Source organism: Lathamus discolor, chromosome 6 (genome assembly GCF_037157495.1).
Source record: "Lathamus discolor isolate bLatDis1 chromosome 6, bLatDis1.hap1, whole genome shotgun sequence".
Taxonomy (NCBI): Eukaryota; Metazoa; Chordata; class Aves; order Psittaciformes; family Psittacidae; genus Lathamus; species Lathamus discolor.
This window is the reverse complement of record NC_088889.1, coordinates 84,577,005-84,594,322: the sequence shown is the minus strand read 5'-3', so window position 1 is coordinate 84,594,322 and position 17,318 is coordinate 84,577,005. Positions and strand designations below refer to the sequence as shown.

The 17,318-nt window shown below is 43.2% G+C and overlaps 2 protein-coding genes across 4 annotated transcripts in view; one reads left to right on the top strand and one right to left on the bottom strand.

Moving 5' to 3' along the window:
* The window catches only part of EIF2AK1 (eukaryotic translation initiation factor 2 alpha kinase 1), a 15,705-nt gene extending 14,267 nt beyond the window's left edge, over positions 1-1,438 (bottom strand). The window contains exons 1-3 of one of the 2 annotated variants that reach the window (XM_065684358.1): positions 1,348-1,438; positions 1,086-1,236; positions 474-632 (exon numbers count right to left, since the gene is read on the bottom strand). In XM_065684358.1, the coding sequence (XP_065540430.1) occupies positions 474-632; positions 1,086-1,182 (256 nt within the window). In that variant the 5' untranslated portion in view covers positions 1,183-1,236; positions 1,348-1,438. Of the gene's footprint in view, positions 1-473; positions 633-1,085 lie in introns of both variants that reach the window. The other variant, XM_065684359.1, reaches the window with a different exon arrangement.
* Positions 945-17,318, top strand: LOC136016729 (ubiquitin carboxyl-terminal hydrolase 42-like). Of its 2 annotated transcripts, none has more exons than XM_065684356.1 (17): positions 945-1,825; positions 3,795-4,032; positions 4,814-5,014; positions 6,240-6,350; positions 6,511-6,613; positions 6,774-6,841; positions 6,975-7,045; positions 7,595-7,677; positions 8,009-8,120; positions 8,487-8,627; positions 8,829-8,929; positions 9,390-9,528; positions 10,222-10,953; positions 11,332-11,420; positions 12,027-13,499; positions 14,038-14,315; positions 15,795-17,318. In XM_065684356.1, exons 2-17 carry the CDS (start codon positions 3,804-3,806, stop codon positions 15,833-15,835), a joined length of 3,972 nt encoding a protein of 1,323 aa, XP_065540428.1. In that variant the 5' UTR covers positions 945-1,825; positions 3,795-3,803; the 3' UTR covers positions 15,836-17,318. The 2 variants fall into 2 exon arrangements, with proteins under 2 accessions (XP_065540428.1, XP_065540427.1); XM_065684355.1 differs by having other exon boundaries at positions 947-1,825; positions 14,038-14,330.

Here is a 17,318-nt window from a genome sequence, read left to right as displayed (position 1 = left end):
TTATATCATAATTCTTTATGGGAAAATAAAAGACTTTTAAAGATATTTAATTTTCACAGACAGCGATTTTGAAAGATTTAGTGAAGATTATGCTACAGCTTAGTAGCAGTATTATATATTATTGATAAACATTTCTATTACATTCCTCTTCTGTGTTTTTATATCCGATTTAAAAGATACTTTACCTGCTACCCTTCTCATGACGCAACTCACATGATTTAGCTTCTATAGAACTGTCTGATCCTTGCAGATATCTACAGCAACATTCTGTTATTATTTTCAAAATCAAGACACATCCTCAGTCCCATTTGAGTTGATTCAGGGTATTTATCCTCTTCTCCAAATTACTCTTGGCCCAATAGGATGAGACCTACAGCTTTCTATTGATATTACACTATAATTCTACACAGAAGCATCTGGCATATATTGCAGCAAGACAGTTTAAGAGACAGGAAATAACTACTCTTACTAACTTCGGAACAAACACCTTGAATGAACAGGGTTGTGCGTGTACATGTGGCAGAGGTGCTCCAGCAGTGACACAAGCAGCAGCTGGTTTTGGATCGTCGAAGTAAAATTCACAAACTTCTGTGACCCGTTCGCAACTCGAAGCTCCGCGGGCACATCCGATTCTGGAAAAGGCCAGTCAGAAGAATGAATTTAGGTCTCAGTATGTGCCTATTCACATCAAAACCATGTATCAACCCACACAGCTTCAACAGCGTCCCGGCTCACGAAAAGGCGCCACACAAGCAGTCACTTAAGAGAAGCGTAAGACACTAATTAGGAACCTAATTTATTCTTACAAGCGCATACGGGAGCTAACGGGGAGGACGAGGCTCTCTCTCCCCGAAGGGGGGAGCCCTCGCTGCGGGGCAGGGCGCTCGCTACCAGGGGCCTGCCCGCTCTTGCATCATCCCCGCGGCTGCCGCTTCCTCAAGACGACGAGTAACGAGGAAGGCGGTGGTTCTCCCCTGCATTCCTAACCGGGGGGAGCCGTCACCCTCAGGAAGGGGGGGAACCTCCCTGCTCCCCACGTTCCCCGCGGAAAACAGGGCCGCCCTGCTGCACCCAACCCCGCTTACCGTCAAACCGCGGCTCCGGGCTCTCCTCAGGGAACTCGATGGCGGGCGGCGGCACGCGGGGAGCCGCGGCCCCCGGCGGGAATCCGCCCCGCCACATGCCGGGCGCTGTGGTCGCGGCCTTGGCTCCGGCCGGCGGGGCCTGCCCGCCTCTCTGAGCTCAGAGCAATAAAACGTTAGCTGGAGAGGTAGATCGGTGAGGGGCAAATAGAGCCTAGAAGGCAGAAAAGGGCGGAAAGGCTACAGCCGAGGAAGCGGCTCGTACCGAAGCTTCGCTGTGGGAAGACAAGGCGCCCCCCTAGGAAGTGGGGCTGGCGGAGACCCTTCACCTCCGCGGACGGCTGCAGCTCCACGCATCGACCACCAAGCGTCCAGCTGAACACCCAGGCCCGCGCCACCTCCTCCTCTCCCCCGCGGCACCACCTTGCCGCGGTGCCATCGGCCCTCTCGCCCTGACCGGGGGTCGCCGAGCCCCCTCTAGCGGCTCCCGGCAGCGGCACAGGGGCGGTGCTGGTCCCCGTGTGACCCGGAGGAGCTCGCTTCTCTCCCCCCGCCGCCGCCACCGCCTCCTTTCCTCCCCCCGCCCGCTTGCCCGGCCGGCGCCGGGCCCCGGATGCAAGAGGCCGGCGGAGGGACGTCATTGTTCCCCGACGGGCTGTAACTGTAGGCGGAGCGGACCGGGCTGAGGCGGGGGCTGCGGCGAGGGGGACCCGGCAGCGCCGAGTCAAGAGGGGCCGAACCAGGTAATGGGGTTGGGGGGCGGGGGGGGACGGACTCGGGCCTGGCGGCGGCCTGGCAAAAGCCGGCATCGCCGCGTGCGTCTCCCTCCCTGGAAATCAATGGGCCGGGGGGAGGGGCCGGCCCGGGAAAAGGAAGGAAAAGCGACCGGCGGGAGCAGCCGGCTGGGCTCAGCCCAGCCCAGCCCAGCCCAGTCCGGTGGGGCGCTGCCCGGGCACCCGGCCGCTGCCCTCCTGGATGGCGGGCAGCCGGTGGAGGTGGGACCCCCGGACGGGGCGTGGCGCTGTCCCCAGCATGCGGCGAACGGACCCAGCCCGGCCACCGCCACCACACCCTGTGCCGGCGGGACCGGCCCCCTCCTGGCGCGGCAAGAGGTGGCGATGCCTGGCGCCCTGCCTCCCCGGTGCGCCCGCTTTCACGAGCGGCCGAGGTCCCGCCGGTGCCCGCCACCACCTGCCTCTCCCTTCTCGTTCTCCTCCTGATGCCGGCGCGGGGACTCGGCGTTAGTTACCCGCCTACCGGAGGCGGCGGGAGGGCGGCCGGGATCCCCAGGTCCCGCAGCATGAGCGGCGTTGTTCCCTGCTTGGCGAGCAGGCGGCGGCTCCTGGCGGGGCCTGCCGCCACCCGCGGGGAATCGAACGCTTCGAAGGGTTCCACTTCCCGCCGTCCCCACCCCTCGTCCGTTAGTTGCCATGAGCACAGAGTCGCTCTTGGCCGCTCACTGCTGCGGTCCTGCTTCCGGACGGTCCTCGACGTGCGAGCCCGGCAAGCGACACCTGGGGAGGGTGTAAGGGCACTGAGGCGGCGCGGCGCGGCGCTGGGCCTGACCCCGCAGCGCCGGTTGCCGCGTGCAGGAGGTGCCGAGCGGGGCTGGGGCGAGGCGAGGTGAAGCGAGGGATCCCTCGGAGCCGCGCTCTGCCCTCGCCTTCCGCGTCAGGGTCGCTTTGGTTTGGCTGTGTTTGGGCTCTTGCCGCTCCCGAGCGCGGACGTGCTGCGTGCCGCGCCGGTCCGTGAGAGCAGCGGTGCCACAATGCTTTTCGGGACCAAAACCTGTCGGAAAGGCAGAGCGGGGGGTGAGTGGGTAGGTGCTGCAGGCTTAGCGCTGGTGACGGAAGGCCAGACATTCCATTTCGAAGTGGAGTATTACGACTTTAGCCGACTTTGAGAGCTTATCTTGCGACTTGGGAGAAGCAGACCCTTAGACCCCGGTGAAACACTTAGTAGACACGCCTTGGGAGGACAGATTGACCCCTGGGAGGAGAGACGGAGACCCCAGGGCCGCTCTCGCTGCTGCTTACAGCTCGCGGACCTCGATCTCAGGGTCGCTGGTAGTGGCAGGAAGCGTTGCTGGTCTCCGACAGCGGGGAATGAGAGCTTCGAGTGCTTCTCTACTTGGTGTACCTAACTGGCTTCCAGATAAAGTTAAAGCAATAAATACCTGCGACTTTCCTGGCTTGGCAGCTGGACTGTATTTTAGGAAAGTAAACTAGTGTGGCGTGCATATGTTCGGGATGTCCCTTATTTTATTTTTGCTTTGGGTTTTTTCGGGGGTAGGTTGGTTATATGTTTTTTTCTGGGTGGATTGGGTTTGGTTTCTTTCTTACGGTAATGTTGCAGTGTGGAAGTGTAGTTCGCAGTTAAGAAATATAAAAGTGCCTGGTCTTCATGTCTACCTGTAGTAGTTTCCTGTTGCTCCGTATTTCTACTGAGGTACTTTTGTGTGTGTTACTGTTTTACAGTCACTACTGCAAATGTTTGTTTTGTAACAAGACAAATGCGTAATCGCTACTCCCCACTTAAACGCAGTTTTGTGAGTAGGGTTTTTAGTTTGGTTGTTGTTCTGTGAGTTTTTATAATAATTCCTACCAGCTATTTAATTCTTCAAGTTATTTCTGTGAGACTGAGTGACAGGAACTCCTTCTGGAATGCTTCTTAATATTCTTAAGTCAACCAGAAATTTTATCTCTGCTACAGATATGAACAATGACCATAGTTAACAAGCCAAAATCTTCAACATCTAAAAACTCATCATCGAGGCGGCCCGACAAATCAAACAAACCCCGTACAAAGAAAATGACATCACGCACCGCGAACTTGGGCCGTGTACCACCCGCAGAAGATCCAAACAAAGTCTCTGTGGACAAAGGACCAGGAGGGTCTATTTATTGTAGGACATCTCAAAAACCTAAGCCTTTTGGCCAGAGAGAGCTAAGTAAGTGTGTCTTCTGTTCTTCCCCCCTTTTCTTCAAAACAAAAACCAAAACTAGAAAACGCAGTTCTTATTTGTTGCATTGATATAAAACAGGGTTGTGATGAATAAAGCCTTCAGCACTAGGCTGCAATTTTGTGAGTCCCCTAAGGCAACTGCAGGCACTGGTGTTGGAAAACCTGTAGTTTTATCTTTTTAAAAATCTACTTGTAACGATCGGTTTTGAGGAGGTTTTTATAATACACAGACTTAGCCAGGTCTTCTGTGTTGTGCAGAGAAAAGTACATTTCACCTTTGTCTTTATGGCTTCCATTCTTCACAAGTCTCTGCATGCTAACCCTGCTCAGGAGGATGTCTGGTATCTGTAGGGTTACCTGTGCTGCTAGTTACTCTCTTATTTTTCCATTGTGGTTCTTATATTAACATAAAGTTACAAGTAAGTTTGTGGTTTGAGATAGAATAATTAAAAAAAACCCAAGTAACACAGTGATTGAATCAATACTCAGATTAAAGGATGTAGATGGAGGGAAGCCTGGAAGAAGTTATTACAATCAGAGTTGTAGTTTGTCTTGCTTTGAATGAAATGAAAAAGATAAATAAATTGTAGTTCAAAACAGTGTGTTGACATGCACATTCAAGTGGCAGTGTTTAAGATGTTTATCACATGTTTTTGCATGGTGGAGCAGACCTGGCTCTTCTGGGTGCTCCTGCAGAATGCTACCTTTTAAACATCCTTTTTCAAACAGAAACAGTAAATATTTTCTGAAATCTGATTTTCTTGCAGTTGTTAACGATGGAATTGCCCCACCACAAAGAATTCTTTTTCCACCTGAGAAAATTTGCATGGATTGGCAACAGACACTAAGTGTTGGAGTTGGACTGCAGAATCTGGGCAATACTTGTTTCCTTAATTCTACTCTACAGTGTTTAACCTATACACCTCCTCTGGCCAATTACATGCTTTCACTTGAACACACCAAATCATGTGAGTACTTCCTAAAGTTATTATAAATATGTTGGGCTGCTCCAAGGGTGAAAGAACAAGAGTGATTCTGTGGAGAAAACGCATGGCTTTCCCATTTTACCTGTAGAGGCTGGCTTTGAACATTATCTTTGTGGCCTTTTCTAACCTAAATGATTCTGTGATTCCGTGATTCTTTAACAGGAAGCTCAGAATGGCAAGTGCATTTGTTCATTTAATGCCCAATGGTAAAATTGCAAATAAAGACCATTTCTTGCTTTGTGTGAATAATGAAGTATGTTGTAAAGGAAGGCATTTGATGAACATTTGGCATTTGGATTTCCTGCTGGTAGAAAGGTGGTAAAATTTAGGATGTTGGCGTCATAGCTGCTTTGGAGCCTCGATACCATAATGTGCTAATACTGCAATAAATGACACGTTCACTATTGACCCATTAAAAAGGGGCGCACCCTAGAAAGCATTATGAGCTAATTTCCGCTGACCTGAAATGGAAATTTATATGGGGCGGTATTAAAATTTTGACTGGTTTTATTCTAGTTAAAAGTTTGTATTTTTTGAACCTTTGAATTTGTGTTCTTCGCACTTCTATACTATGCTTGAACCGATTTAGGCATTGGAGCCTCTTTTCATATCCTTCTAGGTCTATCTTGACAAAGGTACATGCATGCTTTTTGGTTTGGCATCTTAGTGTTTATTCCTAGAAATTTAACTGTGTTTTTTTGACATAGATAAAAATGTGTCCAGTTAAGAACCCTGTTGCAAAAGGGAGGGCTGAAATACTTATACATACCTTCCTTTCATCTTTCCTTTCTCCCAGAGGATTCTTAGCTCTGTGTCATGTAGCTCACCTAACAGCAGTATACTGAAAATCACACACATTCTCTCTTAGTGTTGTGTCATCAATGTAAGCAGTGTTTTGTCATATATTCTGCAGCCTGTGGAGTTCACGTATGTATCAGCCTGCAAAAAAGGTCATTGCAATAGTGACTTGGATTGCTCATCAGAAAATTCATTTTAATACAGACTTAGTCATCATTTAAATTCTGTACAGGATTGCATAATAAAATGTCATAAAACTGTTGGGATATTGACACCTTAGGAGAAGAGAATGTACATGAAGTATGGACGTTGTACCTGTAGCTTAAAGACTATTAATTCATAAGGTTGGGTTTCGGTTTTTTTGTAGCTGTGCATATTTGGCTAGACTGTTGCTTCTTTCACTCTTCAGGTCATGAAAAAGGCTTCTGTATGATGTGTACATTGGAAGCTCACATTAACCAGGTCCTATGTTGCTCTAATAATGCTATCAAACCTACATCTGTTATCAATGGCCTTAAAAGTAAGTAATTTCAAATGATTTTATTTTGATGTATTTGGTAACTTTTCAAAGCACTGTTTGGTGCATGGAAATGATTTTGATACTTGGAAGGAAGATATTAGAAAAGTAAGTTTTCTTTCAATTTCTAGGAGATAAGTATAACCACCTTCTTCTTCATTAGGAATAGGAAAGCATTTCCACTATGGCAGTCAAGAGGATGCACATGAATTCTTGTCCTTCACTGTTGATGCTTTGCAGAAAGCTTGCTTGAATGGAAGCACCAAGTAAGCATAAACAAATTATTTAACTTTTGATTGTTCTCTAGCCCATTTTACTCCTTTCTTTACTATACTACATTAAAATCCATGTCCTTAGTGAAAACTGTTTGAAGAGTTAAATCTGAGCCTCACATAATCTGAGGTCTGATTTACCATTTCTTTCCAGGTTGGACATATCTTCTCAAGCCACCACACTTATTTATCAAATATTTGGAGGATACCTAAGATCCCGAGGTACTTGTTAAAAATCTTCCTGTCCTTTGAACTGGTCTGTGTCTGTCTGTAGTGTAGGACTTTGACTAAAGTAAAATGTATGAAGACTTTCAATTTGTCCAGTCAGTGCTAAGCATTTGTATTTTGATTCCAGTAAAATGCTTGAACTGCAAAGCCGTTTCTGATACATATGAACCATTCCTCGATATTACACTGGATATAAAGGTAAGATGTTTTGTGAATATGGGTCAAGCTGTATAAGGACCTGTAGAGCTTTCCAAATAAAGGCATTTTACTTAAAAATATATACTGCTAAAAGGAAAGAGCTTGGCGTTGGGTGGGAGTGGATTGGACTTTGGCCTTGTGTGGAAGGCATCTGGGTGCTCTCCCTGTCTGCTGTGGGTTTAATCTGTAAAAACAGTAATTACATCTAGACAAACGCCTATAGTCTCAGACTTCTCGATTATTCTGCTTCAGCATCTATACATCTATCGTTAGGCTGATGGGTTTGATCGTTCTCATTATTGATGCCATAGCATAGTACAGATGCTGTCTGTGGCACTGCAGACTTTATTTTCTGATTTCAAAGTAGCATCATTTCCACAGGAGGTAAATGCTCAGCGTACTCTGAGGTTTCTGCCTCCTTCACAGTTGTTGCCGGTTGACAGTAGGTCACTTGAGGATGCGCTAGCAAGGTTCTCTCGTTAACTAGCAGGAAGTGTTTGAAATTTTGCATTTCCAGTGACTTAGTGCTCTACTTTCTTATTCATCCAGACCGTTACATCTATCACTAAGGCTCTAGAACAGTTTGTGAAACCTGAACAACTGGACGGAGAAAACAGCTATAAGTGCAGCAAGTAAGATTCTTACTAATTCCATCTGAGTCCAAGAGAACGCATTTCATGTTATCACATGAATATCTGGAAAGAGAAGAATTGTGGCTATTAGCTCATATTAGGCTCTTATTCCTACTGCTCCCTACACTGGGGTTTATTAGCCTTCATAAGTGTGAGGTTGCACACAGACGTATTCGTCTGGCCAGAAGTTAAAGGGGGTGTCTGCTAAGCAGTAGTGATCTGAAGCACGGAGCTAAGGACAACGATTTGGGGTGGGAGGCAACATCAGCATGCTGAAGGTCCTAGTGTCCTAGAATTTGCTGTTAAACATTTCTCTGCGCTTGTTTTTAAGGTGTAAAAACATGGTTCCTGCCTCCAAGAGGTACACAATACATCGCTCCTCCAAAGTTCTTACAGTATCACTGAAAAGATTTGCAAATTTTACTGGTGGCAAGATCAACAAGGTATATTTGCAGCTGTAAAGCAGCTTTATCTTCTTGGAATGGGAGACTTTCCCAAGAAAATATCATTTAAAATTTGTTAATGTTTGCAGGCTGTAACTATATACTAATAAAAATAGTCTAAGAAAAGTCAATCTAGCAACTATGGCTTACAGTAACCATAAGAGTATACCTCACGCTTAGAGCTAATTCTGCAGAAAACAGTTCTCTGCAGCTTAAATTATTAAATGTTGTTTCTGAGAACAGGTATTTCTAAATGAATCAAGAATATTTTTGTGTGATCCTAGCCTGTGTTCTTAGAAGGGTTTTTCTCAGGCTGTTCCATGAAGCGTTTCAGGGTAATTTTTGTATCTTCCTGTTTTCTTTTAGGATGTAAAATACCCTGAATATTTGGATCTCCGAGCATATATGTCCCAGTCAATGGGAGAACCACTTATCTATGCTTTATATGCAGTTCTTGTTCATTCTGGTTTCAACTGTAATGCAGGACACTATATCTGCTTCATAAAGGTGGGTATCGGCTTGATTTCCAGCAGGGTAAAATAAACAAAGAAAATGAATGTTACTGGCAGCCACCATTTTGATGGAGAAAGGTTGAATGATGTGTTCTGTTCGATCTGTTTGGTACGTTTTGTGCTGTAGTGTTCCGCCTGTGATGTCATTTCGACAACATGCATTTTGTCTGAAGGTATCACTGTCTTTTATTTGCAGGCCGGCAATGGATTTTGGTATCGAATGAATGATGCCATAGTGGAGCGTTCTGATATCAAAACAGTTCTCAATCAGCAAGCTTATTTACTTTTTTATATCAGGTAATACCAACTACTGACTCTGTTCAGAATATATTTACTTTCCTGTTACTGATACTTTTCTTTCTTTCCAAGTGTTTTTCATTCTGTCCTAGGAAAAGTTTACTGTTTGTGTAATTCAGTTCTGTCTAACCTGACCTTACCGCTGTCATTTACTGTCTTTCATTGTTTGCCCTTAAACTGGTGAGCTTGTGTATATTGCTCTACGTCTGCTCTATGTAGCTGGCTAATATAGAAGAGGAGAAATTACGCCATAGAAGGTGTAAGGGGGAGTTGTTGCTCTGACAAGCACAGTCATTGTAGGGAGACCATTGTCTATTTCTTAGTTTGTAGTCTTGGTTGAGTCTTCTATATATGTCTTCTGTGTCACATCATCTGTTCCTTTAAAATTATAGATGGGGTTTTAATCCAAGAATAGACTGAAAGAAAAACTCTAAACTGAGATCACTGCTTTTTTCCCAAGGCGCTATGATTTGACACTTGGAGAACGTGGTTTTTACTTACCAGCACCGTCTTATCCCCGTTCATTCCTTGGTCAGCGGGGGCCTAATAGTAAGCAGGCTGGATTTATGGGACCACGACTTCCTCCTCATATGATTAAGGTAATTTGCAGGGAGTAAGTAATGACACCAAATTGATAATATTGTTTTCTTTTGATGTGGGGGGGGGTTGTTGTCTTACAGCATCTGAGTTCTATTTTCCCTCCCACACTGCAGCTTTCTTCACAACCGTCATGCAACAGTCAGAACTATTGAAACGGTGGCTAATCCTAAACTGTGCAGCCATGCTACTTCATTATACTTCCAACTCAAAGCGCTTTCTAAAGCACTGACAGCTACCCTTTTGAGACACTTGAAGGAGTCTGTTAATTCTTTGATGATGATGGTGATGATCGTAATAATAATAACAGTAGGCCAAGATCACTCTCTTTCAGTGTTACTTTAGCTGAGACAGTGAAAACGATTTATCTTGGTCCTGATTACCAGAGCAATTATTGCAGTGTTTTCAGGGAATGTTTAAAGGGGAAAGTAAACATATTTGGGAAGAGCTGTAGTCAATGTTAAGTTGTTTGTGTGGGTTTCGAGATGAGGCTGGTTTGATACTAAGATGCAGTAAACCAAAAGCAGCAGGAGTTAAATACACTTGTTGGACTTAGGTTTATATTGGAAGTGAGGTTTTTTTATTTCTTAGGTGATGAGGCAATTTGTAGAAATGTTAAGTAGGAGAATTTAATGTTTTAATAAGTGCTGTGTGATTGCACATATTCGTCTTACAGTCTGTTCTTCTCAATACAGAATTCGAGTCGTTTAAATGGAAATGGACCCCTAAAAGAGGATACAAATCCTGTTGGTATCACTATAAAAAGGCCATCTTCAGCTCCACCAACAGCTTGCATTCAAAACTGGGCAATTACCAGGCCTTCAGCTACGGATCCATCAAAAGCCCAGAAGATCACTATCAGTATTCATAACAAATTGCCTGAGCTTCAGACTGTGTCACAACCTGGCTGTCTTACCAGTGCTTTGGAGAATGAGGATCTCAGCAAGGCCATTCCTTCCTCCACAATTACAAATTCTCTCAGAGCAGAGTCTACCTCAAATGCATCTACAGTGGCAGTTGCTGCTAACATTTCCAAACAGGAAGTTCCTGATGAAATGTTTGTAGAGCCAGAAGTGAATGGAAGTCCTACAGTCGGCTCCGATGCTAAAGTCCCTTCCAGTGCAGAGTCTTCGGGAAAATCTGAGGCATCGAATGGCGTGTTTAAAATGAACTGCAACATATCTTCCAATGGAATCGTGATTGGGAAGGTGGTTGGCACATTGCAGAATTCCCATTCTTTCTGTGAGAGTGCTGAAGAAGAGAGATCCCATCATGAGCTGCCACAAAATGATTCACTAAATGGTGCTATTAGTTTAGATATTGGATCTAAACAAAATGGACTGAAACTTGATGATTTTGCTTGCCAAGTCCAACCTGCTAAACCTTCTGAGATTTTCTTTGCTAAAACAAATGGATTGCTTGAACCAGTGAGTTATGTTTGTCCATCTAGAGCTTCTCACCTGTGACGTGTTTAGCATTCAGGAGCCTTAAAATGTTCCTAATTCATGTGAAATACTGTGAAAACACACAGCACAGATTTTATCGTTAACACTTTGTGCTACTGTCACATTAGAATTTGCAGAGCTGAACTGGTATGTGAGATCATGTCAGCTACAGAGAAGTTCAGCTGAGATAGTACTTCATAAGTTTCATAAATATATTGGGGGGGAGGGGTTATGTGTGATATGCCAATAGTGCATATAAGCAAATTGATCTTGTTTAATAACTAATGAGGAAATTTTGCAAACAGTTTTCTACTAAGGTAGTATTTTTTTTGTCTGTTAACGTCTACGTTTTAATTTTAGATACCTGTAGCTGAGTCACCGATTCCTCAAGAAATAATCTTAGAATCCCTGGCCTACAGCCACCTGAACAGGTTGTCAGAGAAAGCAAGGTAAATTGAGTATACTCTGATGAAAACAAGATTTCATACAAGTTTATCATTGTTTTACCCATTTACTAATGCAATTTAATAGAAAGCTTTAAATCAGTACAGCAAATTCCATGCAGACATCAGCACTGAACATCTATTATTCTGTTATTAAATACAAGCAGATGCCTCCCAGAATAGTTTTGTTTCTTCATAGAATTATTTTCCTTTTTTTACCATCGGATTTCTTTTTCTATTCTCCTTTTTTCCATCCTAGGATGTGTGAGTGTAAATTCCCACCTCCTGCCCTCCCGTTTTGGGGAGAAAATAAAATTAATGAGTTCACTTCTTTTCTAGTTGTGGGAGAGCAATTATAGTGGTGTTGGCTCTTGATGTGATGCAGAGCAGTGAGCAGAGGGAGACAAATGTGTTGGGTGGGTTTTTAATGTACTACTTGCAATCTCAAGAGAAGAAAAAAATCTTCTCTGGGCGCTGCTGAATGTGTAAGAATTAGTTTCTAAAGGGACTGCCAGTAGCCAGCAACTCTTTTACTTAAAGGGATTTTTGCTCCTAACATTTATCTTTTAGGTGAACTTTTTCAAGTGAAAAATGTGTTTTTATTTTGTGCAGTGTCCCTGCACCTCAGAAGTCTGAGGGTGATCGTCCTATGGAACCTGTAGTGACGGAAACAGTGTTTGTCTATGAACAATCCAGGACGCCTCTTTCTGACCTTGGCTGTGAGATTGAGAGTCCTTTTACTGTATCAGACTCTGAAACCATTGCTACCAAAGAAGTTGCTGAAAGTATTATAACAAAAGCTGATAACGTACATCCCAGTATCAACGGTCAGCACAAGGTCAGGAAAAAATCCTTGGATACTGAAGATGAATACCTTGGACAGTGTGAGTCGGAAGACAGTAGAGACAAAGACAAACCAAGAAGACCAAAAGAACCTGCACTCATTGCAAAAGGAGATCCTTCGTATATGAAAGAGTCTCCTGAGAGTGAAGAGAAATTAGGGCAAACTTCCTCTGTGAAGTCTGACATTGAATGTAGTCCTAAAAACCTTGCATCTTTAGGTGTTACAGATAAATGCCAAGATAAAAAGGACATTTCTAATAACTATGTAGAGGTACCACCTGTTAATGACTCTTCTATTACAAAGCTGGATAAAGTTCTGGAGAGTCAATTCTCTAGACAAAATGAGGGGCTGAATAATAAAAAATGCGAAGAGGATAATAGGCAAAAATACAAGGAGAAGATATACGACTCCAAAAAAACTGACAAAGAACACTATCGAAAGAAGAGACAATACTCTGACATTAAAGAGCAGAAGCAAAGCAGGAGCAAAGTGGATGATCGTTCCTACAAAAGGAGGCGCTCTCGCAGCATGGAAACAAATAAGCAACATCATCATAAACAGGACTATTGCAATGAAAGCAAGTACAGACCTTCCCATAATGAAAGAAACAGTCCAAATAATGGCAAAAGCTCAGGAAAATACTCTCGTTACAGATCCCGAAGCAGAGAAAGAACAGAACAAGACAGGCATAGGTATTACCATTCCAAAGGAGAGAGAACTTGGAGCAGGGAAAGATACTATCAAGATGAATCACGGAAATGGGAAAAATGCAGATATTACAAGGATTATTACTCTGTTCATGGAACAGGAGATGGTAGAGAGAGGAAGTCCTCTCATTTTGATAAAGACTTTGACAAATTTAGTCAATTCTACAAATCACATAGGGATTATCCCTGCAAGAGCAGATGGACTCACACCACTCACTGCAGAGAGGAAGGAGCACATCATTTAAGCAGCCACAGAGGAAACTTCCGGCACTGTTCAGTACCTCAGCAGCAGTCTGAAAAACACCCTCGGGAAGGGCACGCACCTCCACCTGCCTCAGCTCATGCACAGTTTGACAATGCTTTCTGGGAAAATGAGAAACTGAGGCTTGGCAAGAGGAAATACAGTGACACAGAAGGAAGCGAAAGTGAAATGGGAAAGAAATGCCACAAGATAGATGACCAAAGAATGAAAAAAGATAAGAAGGTCAAGAAGAAAAAGAAGTCCAAAGATAAATATCGAGAGAAGGATTACAAGTAAGCAGGGATTCCAGCATAATCTGCAATTTTTTTCCTAACTCTTTTCTTAATGTTTCTCATGCCTGCCTTTTTCCCATTGTTTCTAAGTGATTTTTGTAGGATAATCTGACTACAGGTTGGTCATTAGGCTGGTCATTAGGTTGGTCAAGCAAACATAGGAAAGGTATTGCTGAATAGCATTAGAACGCTAGATCTGGAGCACAAAGTTAAGAACCTGTCCTGGTTTAAGCCCAGCCTGCTGAACCCAGGACAGAACCGCATCTGCGCACTGTTCTTGATTAGGTTACAACAGTTACATATTTTTAATTCCACATATTCCACAATTACCCCCTGTAAGGATTTGTGTACAAACCAAGACTTACTGTTATTTAATCTGAGGGCTAACGTTAGTTGCATCTAAAGTCAGATGTGCAGAAATTACTGCAAAATAGCTGACACGCAGCAAGTCATCACCTGTGGTAAAGTAAATAACACTTCATACACGCATCAAATGCTACATCCGTTTTCCTGTTTTTAACCTGCATGTTTCCCTCAGACTTCAGGATTTGGATGGCCTTGTGTTCCGCATTGACAATGACAATCGCAAACGGAAGAAAAAGAAGAAAAAGAAGAAACACATCAGGAAACTGAAAGACTTCTCAGAATATTTAGGTTCTCGTCTTGAGAAGACAACACAGGAGAAGAAGACAGTACCCATTTTTTCAGGCAACTATTTACGTGAGCAATACAGAAACCAGGGCAGTGAAGAGCCCTACAAGGACAGGAAGCCTTCGGGGGCAGGTGACAACAAGAAATACGGCTTCATCCCATCCAGTGAGTATGTGAAAGGTAAGCCACAGGATGTTTACAGGACTCCTTTTTACTCACAAAGACACTTGTTACACTTGAAACAACCTTTAAATGCTTTTGTACATTAGTCCAAGTGCAAGATGATGACATTAGACTTCCAGGCTAGTAATACTGTAGTCAAGCACCATCTTTCCCAAAAAGACTGCCAGGGTAATTGATTTAAATAAAATACTATGTTCAGCTGTTTTACCACATAGAAGTGGAGCTGACTGCTTATTCAGACAAACATCAGTTGGTGATAATACTGAACTATGGTTCCAGATACAGCTCAGTCTTCTCCTAAATGCAGTTGTTAACCCCCTGGAGGACACTATGCAACTTAAGACCTGGAGAGTATGTTAAATTCCTGCAATTGGTTTATTTCCTTCTGATAGTTTTCTTTTAGCATAGTCTTAAAAATACAGAGAAGTGGGCTGAGGGAAAACTCTTTCGTGGCTGGAAGTAAATGCATCTAATCGAGGTCTGGTTTGGCTTTAGTGAATGCATTTGCCAGCAGGTGGCCAACTCGACGTATTTCTAAACCAGCCAAAAGTATAGGAAGGAAGTGAATGTCTTGCACCTCACTACACAGGTCAGGGCCATTAAGATTAGTGCACTATCTGTGTAGGTGTAAGACATGTTAACCAATAAACACAGTGATAGAACTCCACTTTGGTCCACTGCTTGCAACACAAGTGGGATATGAGGGCTGTGAAAAGCAATTTGTTTAGTCTGGAGAATTTCAGTATTTCCTCAAGTCCATAGATGTTCAGGAACTTCCTCTTGTGGAAGGTCCGTCTTTAAAAATACTAAATAAATGGGTCTCAAGTAGGAATTTCTGGATAATGGAATCTCTGTCAAAAAAGGCCACTGCAGCAGTGTGCTTTTAAAGAGCCCGGAACCTCTCTAACAGGCTAGGGACAGACAACAGCTGAGAAGGAATTGTTAGGTTGTGCCTTTTCACCAGGACTCCCCAGTAAATTAACAAGGATGGAAAGGGCTTGTGATAACGTGTGATTTAAGGAAAATGGAGGTGGGATGGATGAAGGAGCAGCTTTAAAGCAGTTGCTGTCCTACGTTCCTACACGTTCTCTCCAGCAAGTTTCTGAAGGCTTCTGACGGCTTAGTGGGTAAGATTTGGTGAGCTTGAACACAAGACTGTTGGTAAAACAAGGATGCTGTCTAGACAAAACCTCACCTAAATTTACCTAAGTCTACCACTTGCTATGAAAGGAGGTAGCTTTGTCCTAATACTGTGTACAGTTCGCCCACCTTGGCATAGATCCAAAATGCAGTCAGTTTGGATGTGAGGAAGCCACCTTCTCGAGTTGTCGGATCCTGTAGTCACTGAGCAGACAGTGCTGTGTGCAGGCTTGAGACCTCTTTCAGAAACCAAACCACTGAGACATAGTTTGATGTTGAACGTCATGACAGAGAGTGACATTGCTTTCTTTTTTCTTTCAGATGCAAAGCTCACTGATGGAAGCCTTCAATACCCAACCTAAACCTACCAACAAAATCAACTACTTCTACCCTCAGTCCCGATTTTTTACCTTCAAAACCGTCGACTCTTTACCTTCAAGAACGAAGACTCTTTACATGGAACTCGACATTACCAATATTGACCATCAAAACTTAGAATTTATTATCGAAACATTTACCATCAACACAAAATCCAATCATAAGTGGTGCTTAACATTTCTGTACAGAATTTTACCATGAAAGACTTTTTTTTAGTTTTTAACTTGAGACTTTGTTTTTTAAGATAATCCAAAAGGGTGGAAACTTTTTACAACTGCTGAACATTGTAAATTACCACATTAATATCTCACAAGTGTGAGATAAGGCCCTGGAACAGACCATCTCAAATGCTGCTTATTACAGGCTCAGGTTGACTTTATGTTATTCATGTAATGTTACTCCAAGTTAGACACCTGGTGCAAGAGCAACCAGGGATTACAAAAATTGCAACTGACAGTCTGTATATTTAATTTAAAGACTTATTTAAAATTTCACAAGTAGAATTTTTTGCAAGAGCTTCATTTTCTTTCCTGTTCTGTCGGACACTAGGAACTAATGTACTTCACATACGAGTTATATTCAAGATCTGGAAGAAAATCATCTGGTTCTCAGCATTGTGAAAGAACAGATATGCAGTTTTGAATGTATTTCTCAAGATGATTTGTAATACTCTTCCGTATGTTTTTATTACATTTTTCTTAATATACTGTCACTTGTCTGAAGTCTCAGTTGTCTGGTTTTGTCTCTCTAAAGTGGCTAGCTAAAGACAAATTCATACTGTGATTTTAATTTTTATTATTAAATGCTATCAAACTGTGATGCACTTATTATTCACTGGTCCTGCATCAGGAGATGAGTGGGGAACCTGTATTAAATACAGTTCATCTGAATAATCTGTCTGGTTTATACAAGCTGTGTTGTTCAGAGATGTCTAAAGTTTGATCTTTGTTTTTTTAAAGATAAAAAGCACTTGCCCCACTGTAAATATATAGCATGTAAAATTTATATAGTATATAAATACAGCAAAGTTAAAATGGATTTTTACTTGAGTTTTACTGGAGTTATTTAACATGCAATATGTCATGTGAATTGACAGCTGTCAGTGTATTTGATGCTCAAGCAATTAGGTCTTCCTTTCAGTGGTAGGGGAGATGATGCTGTCGCTGTGACCCAGAGAAGATCAGTAACTTGGGATTTCAGCTGCCTAAACAAGAATGCAGAAGGCTTTCTCCTTTGGTGTTTAAAGCTTCCACCACCAGGCAGCAAGCTGGGAGCTCATCAGTAGCTTTTTACTGTGTGTGACACTAAACCAAAATCCAAAGGAGCAAGGTTAATGTTTTAGTAAATACTTAAATATTTTGGTACATGGAAAACCCCATAAAGCCAATCTATAAGTGTACCCTGCGTAATGTTCCTATGGCAACAGTTCTGTGAAGTTACATAAAGTAACATGACAAAGAAACCACA

Excerpts from the sequence above, each read along its gene's own strand:
- LOC136016729 (XM_065684355.1), top strand. The coding sequence starts at position 3,804 with ATGACCATAGTTAACAAGCCAAAATCTTCAACATCTAAAAACTCATCA. Across the intron at positions 6,614-6,773 it reads TGCTTGAATGGAAGCACCAA|GTTGGACATATCTTCTCAAG; the intron begins GTAAGCATAAAC and ends ATTTCTTTCCAG. Across the intron at positions 6,842-6,974 it reads AGGATACCTAAGATCCCGAG|TAAAATGCTTGAACTGCAAA; the intron begins GTACTTGTTAAA and ends TTTTGATTCCAG.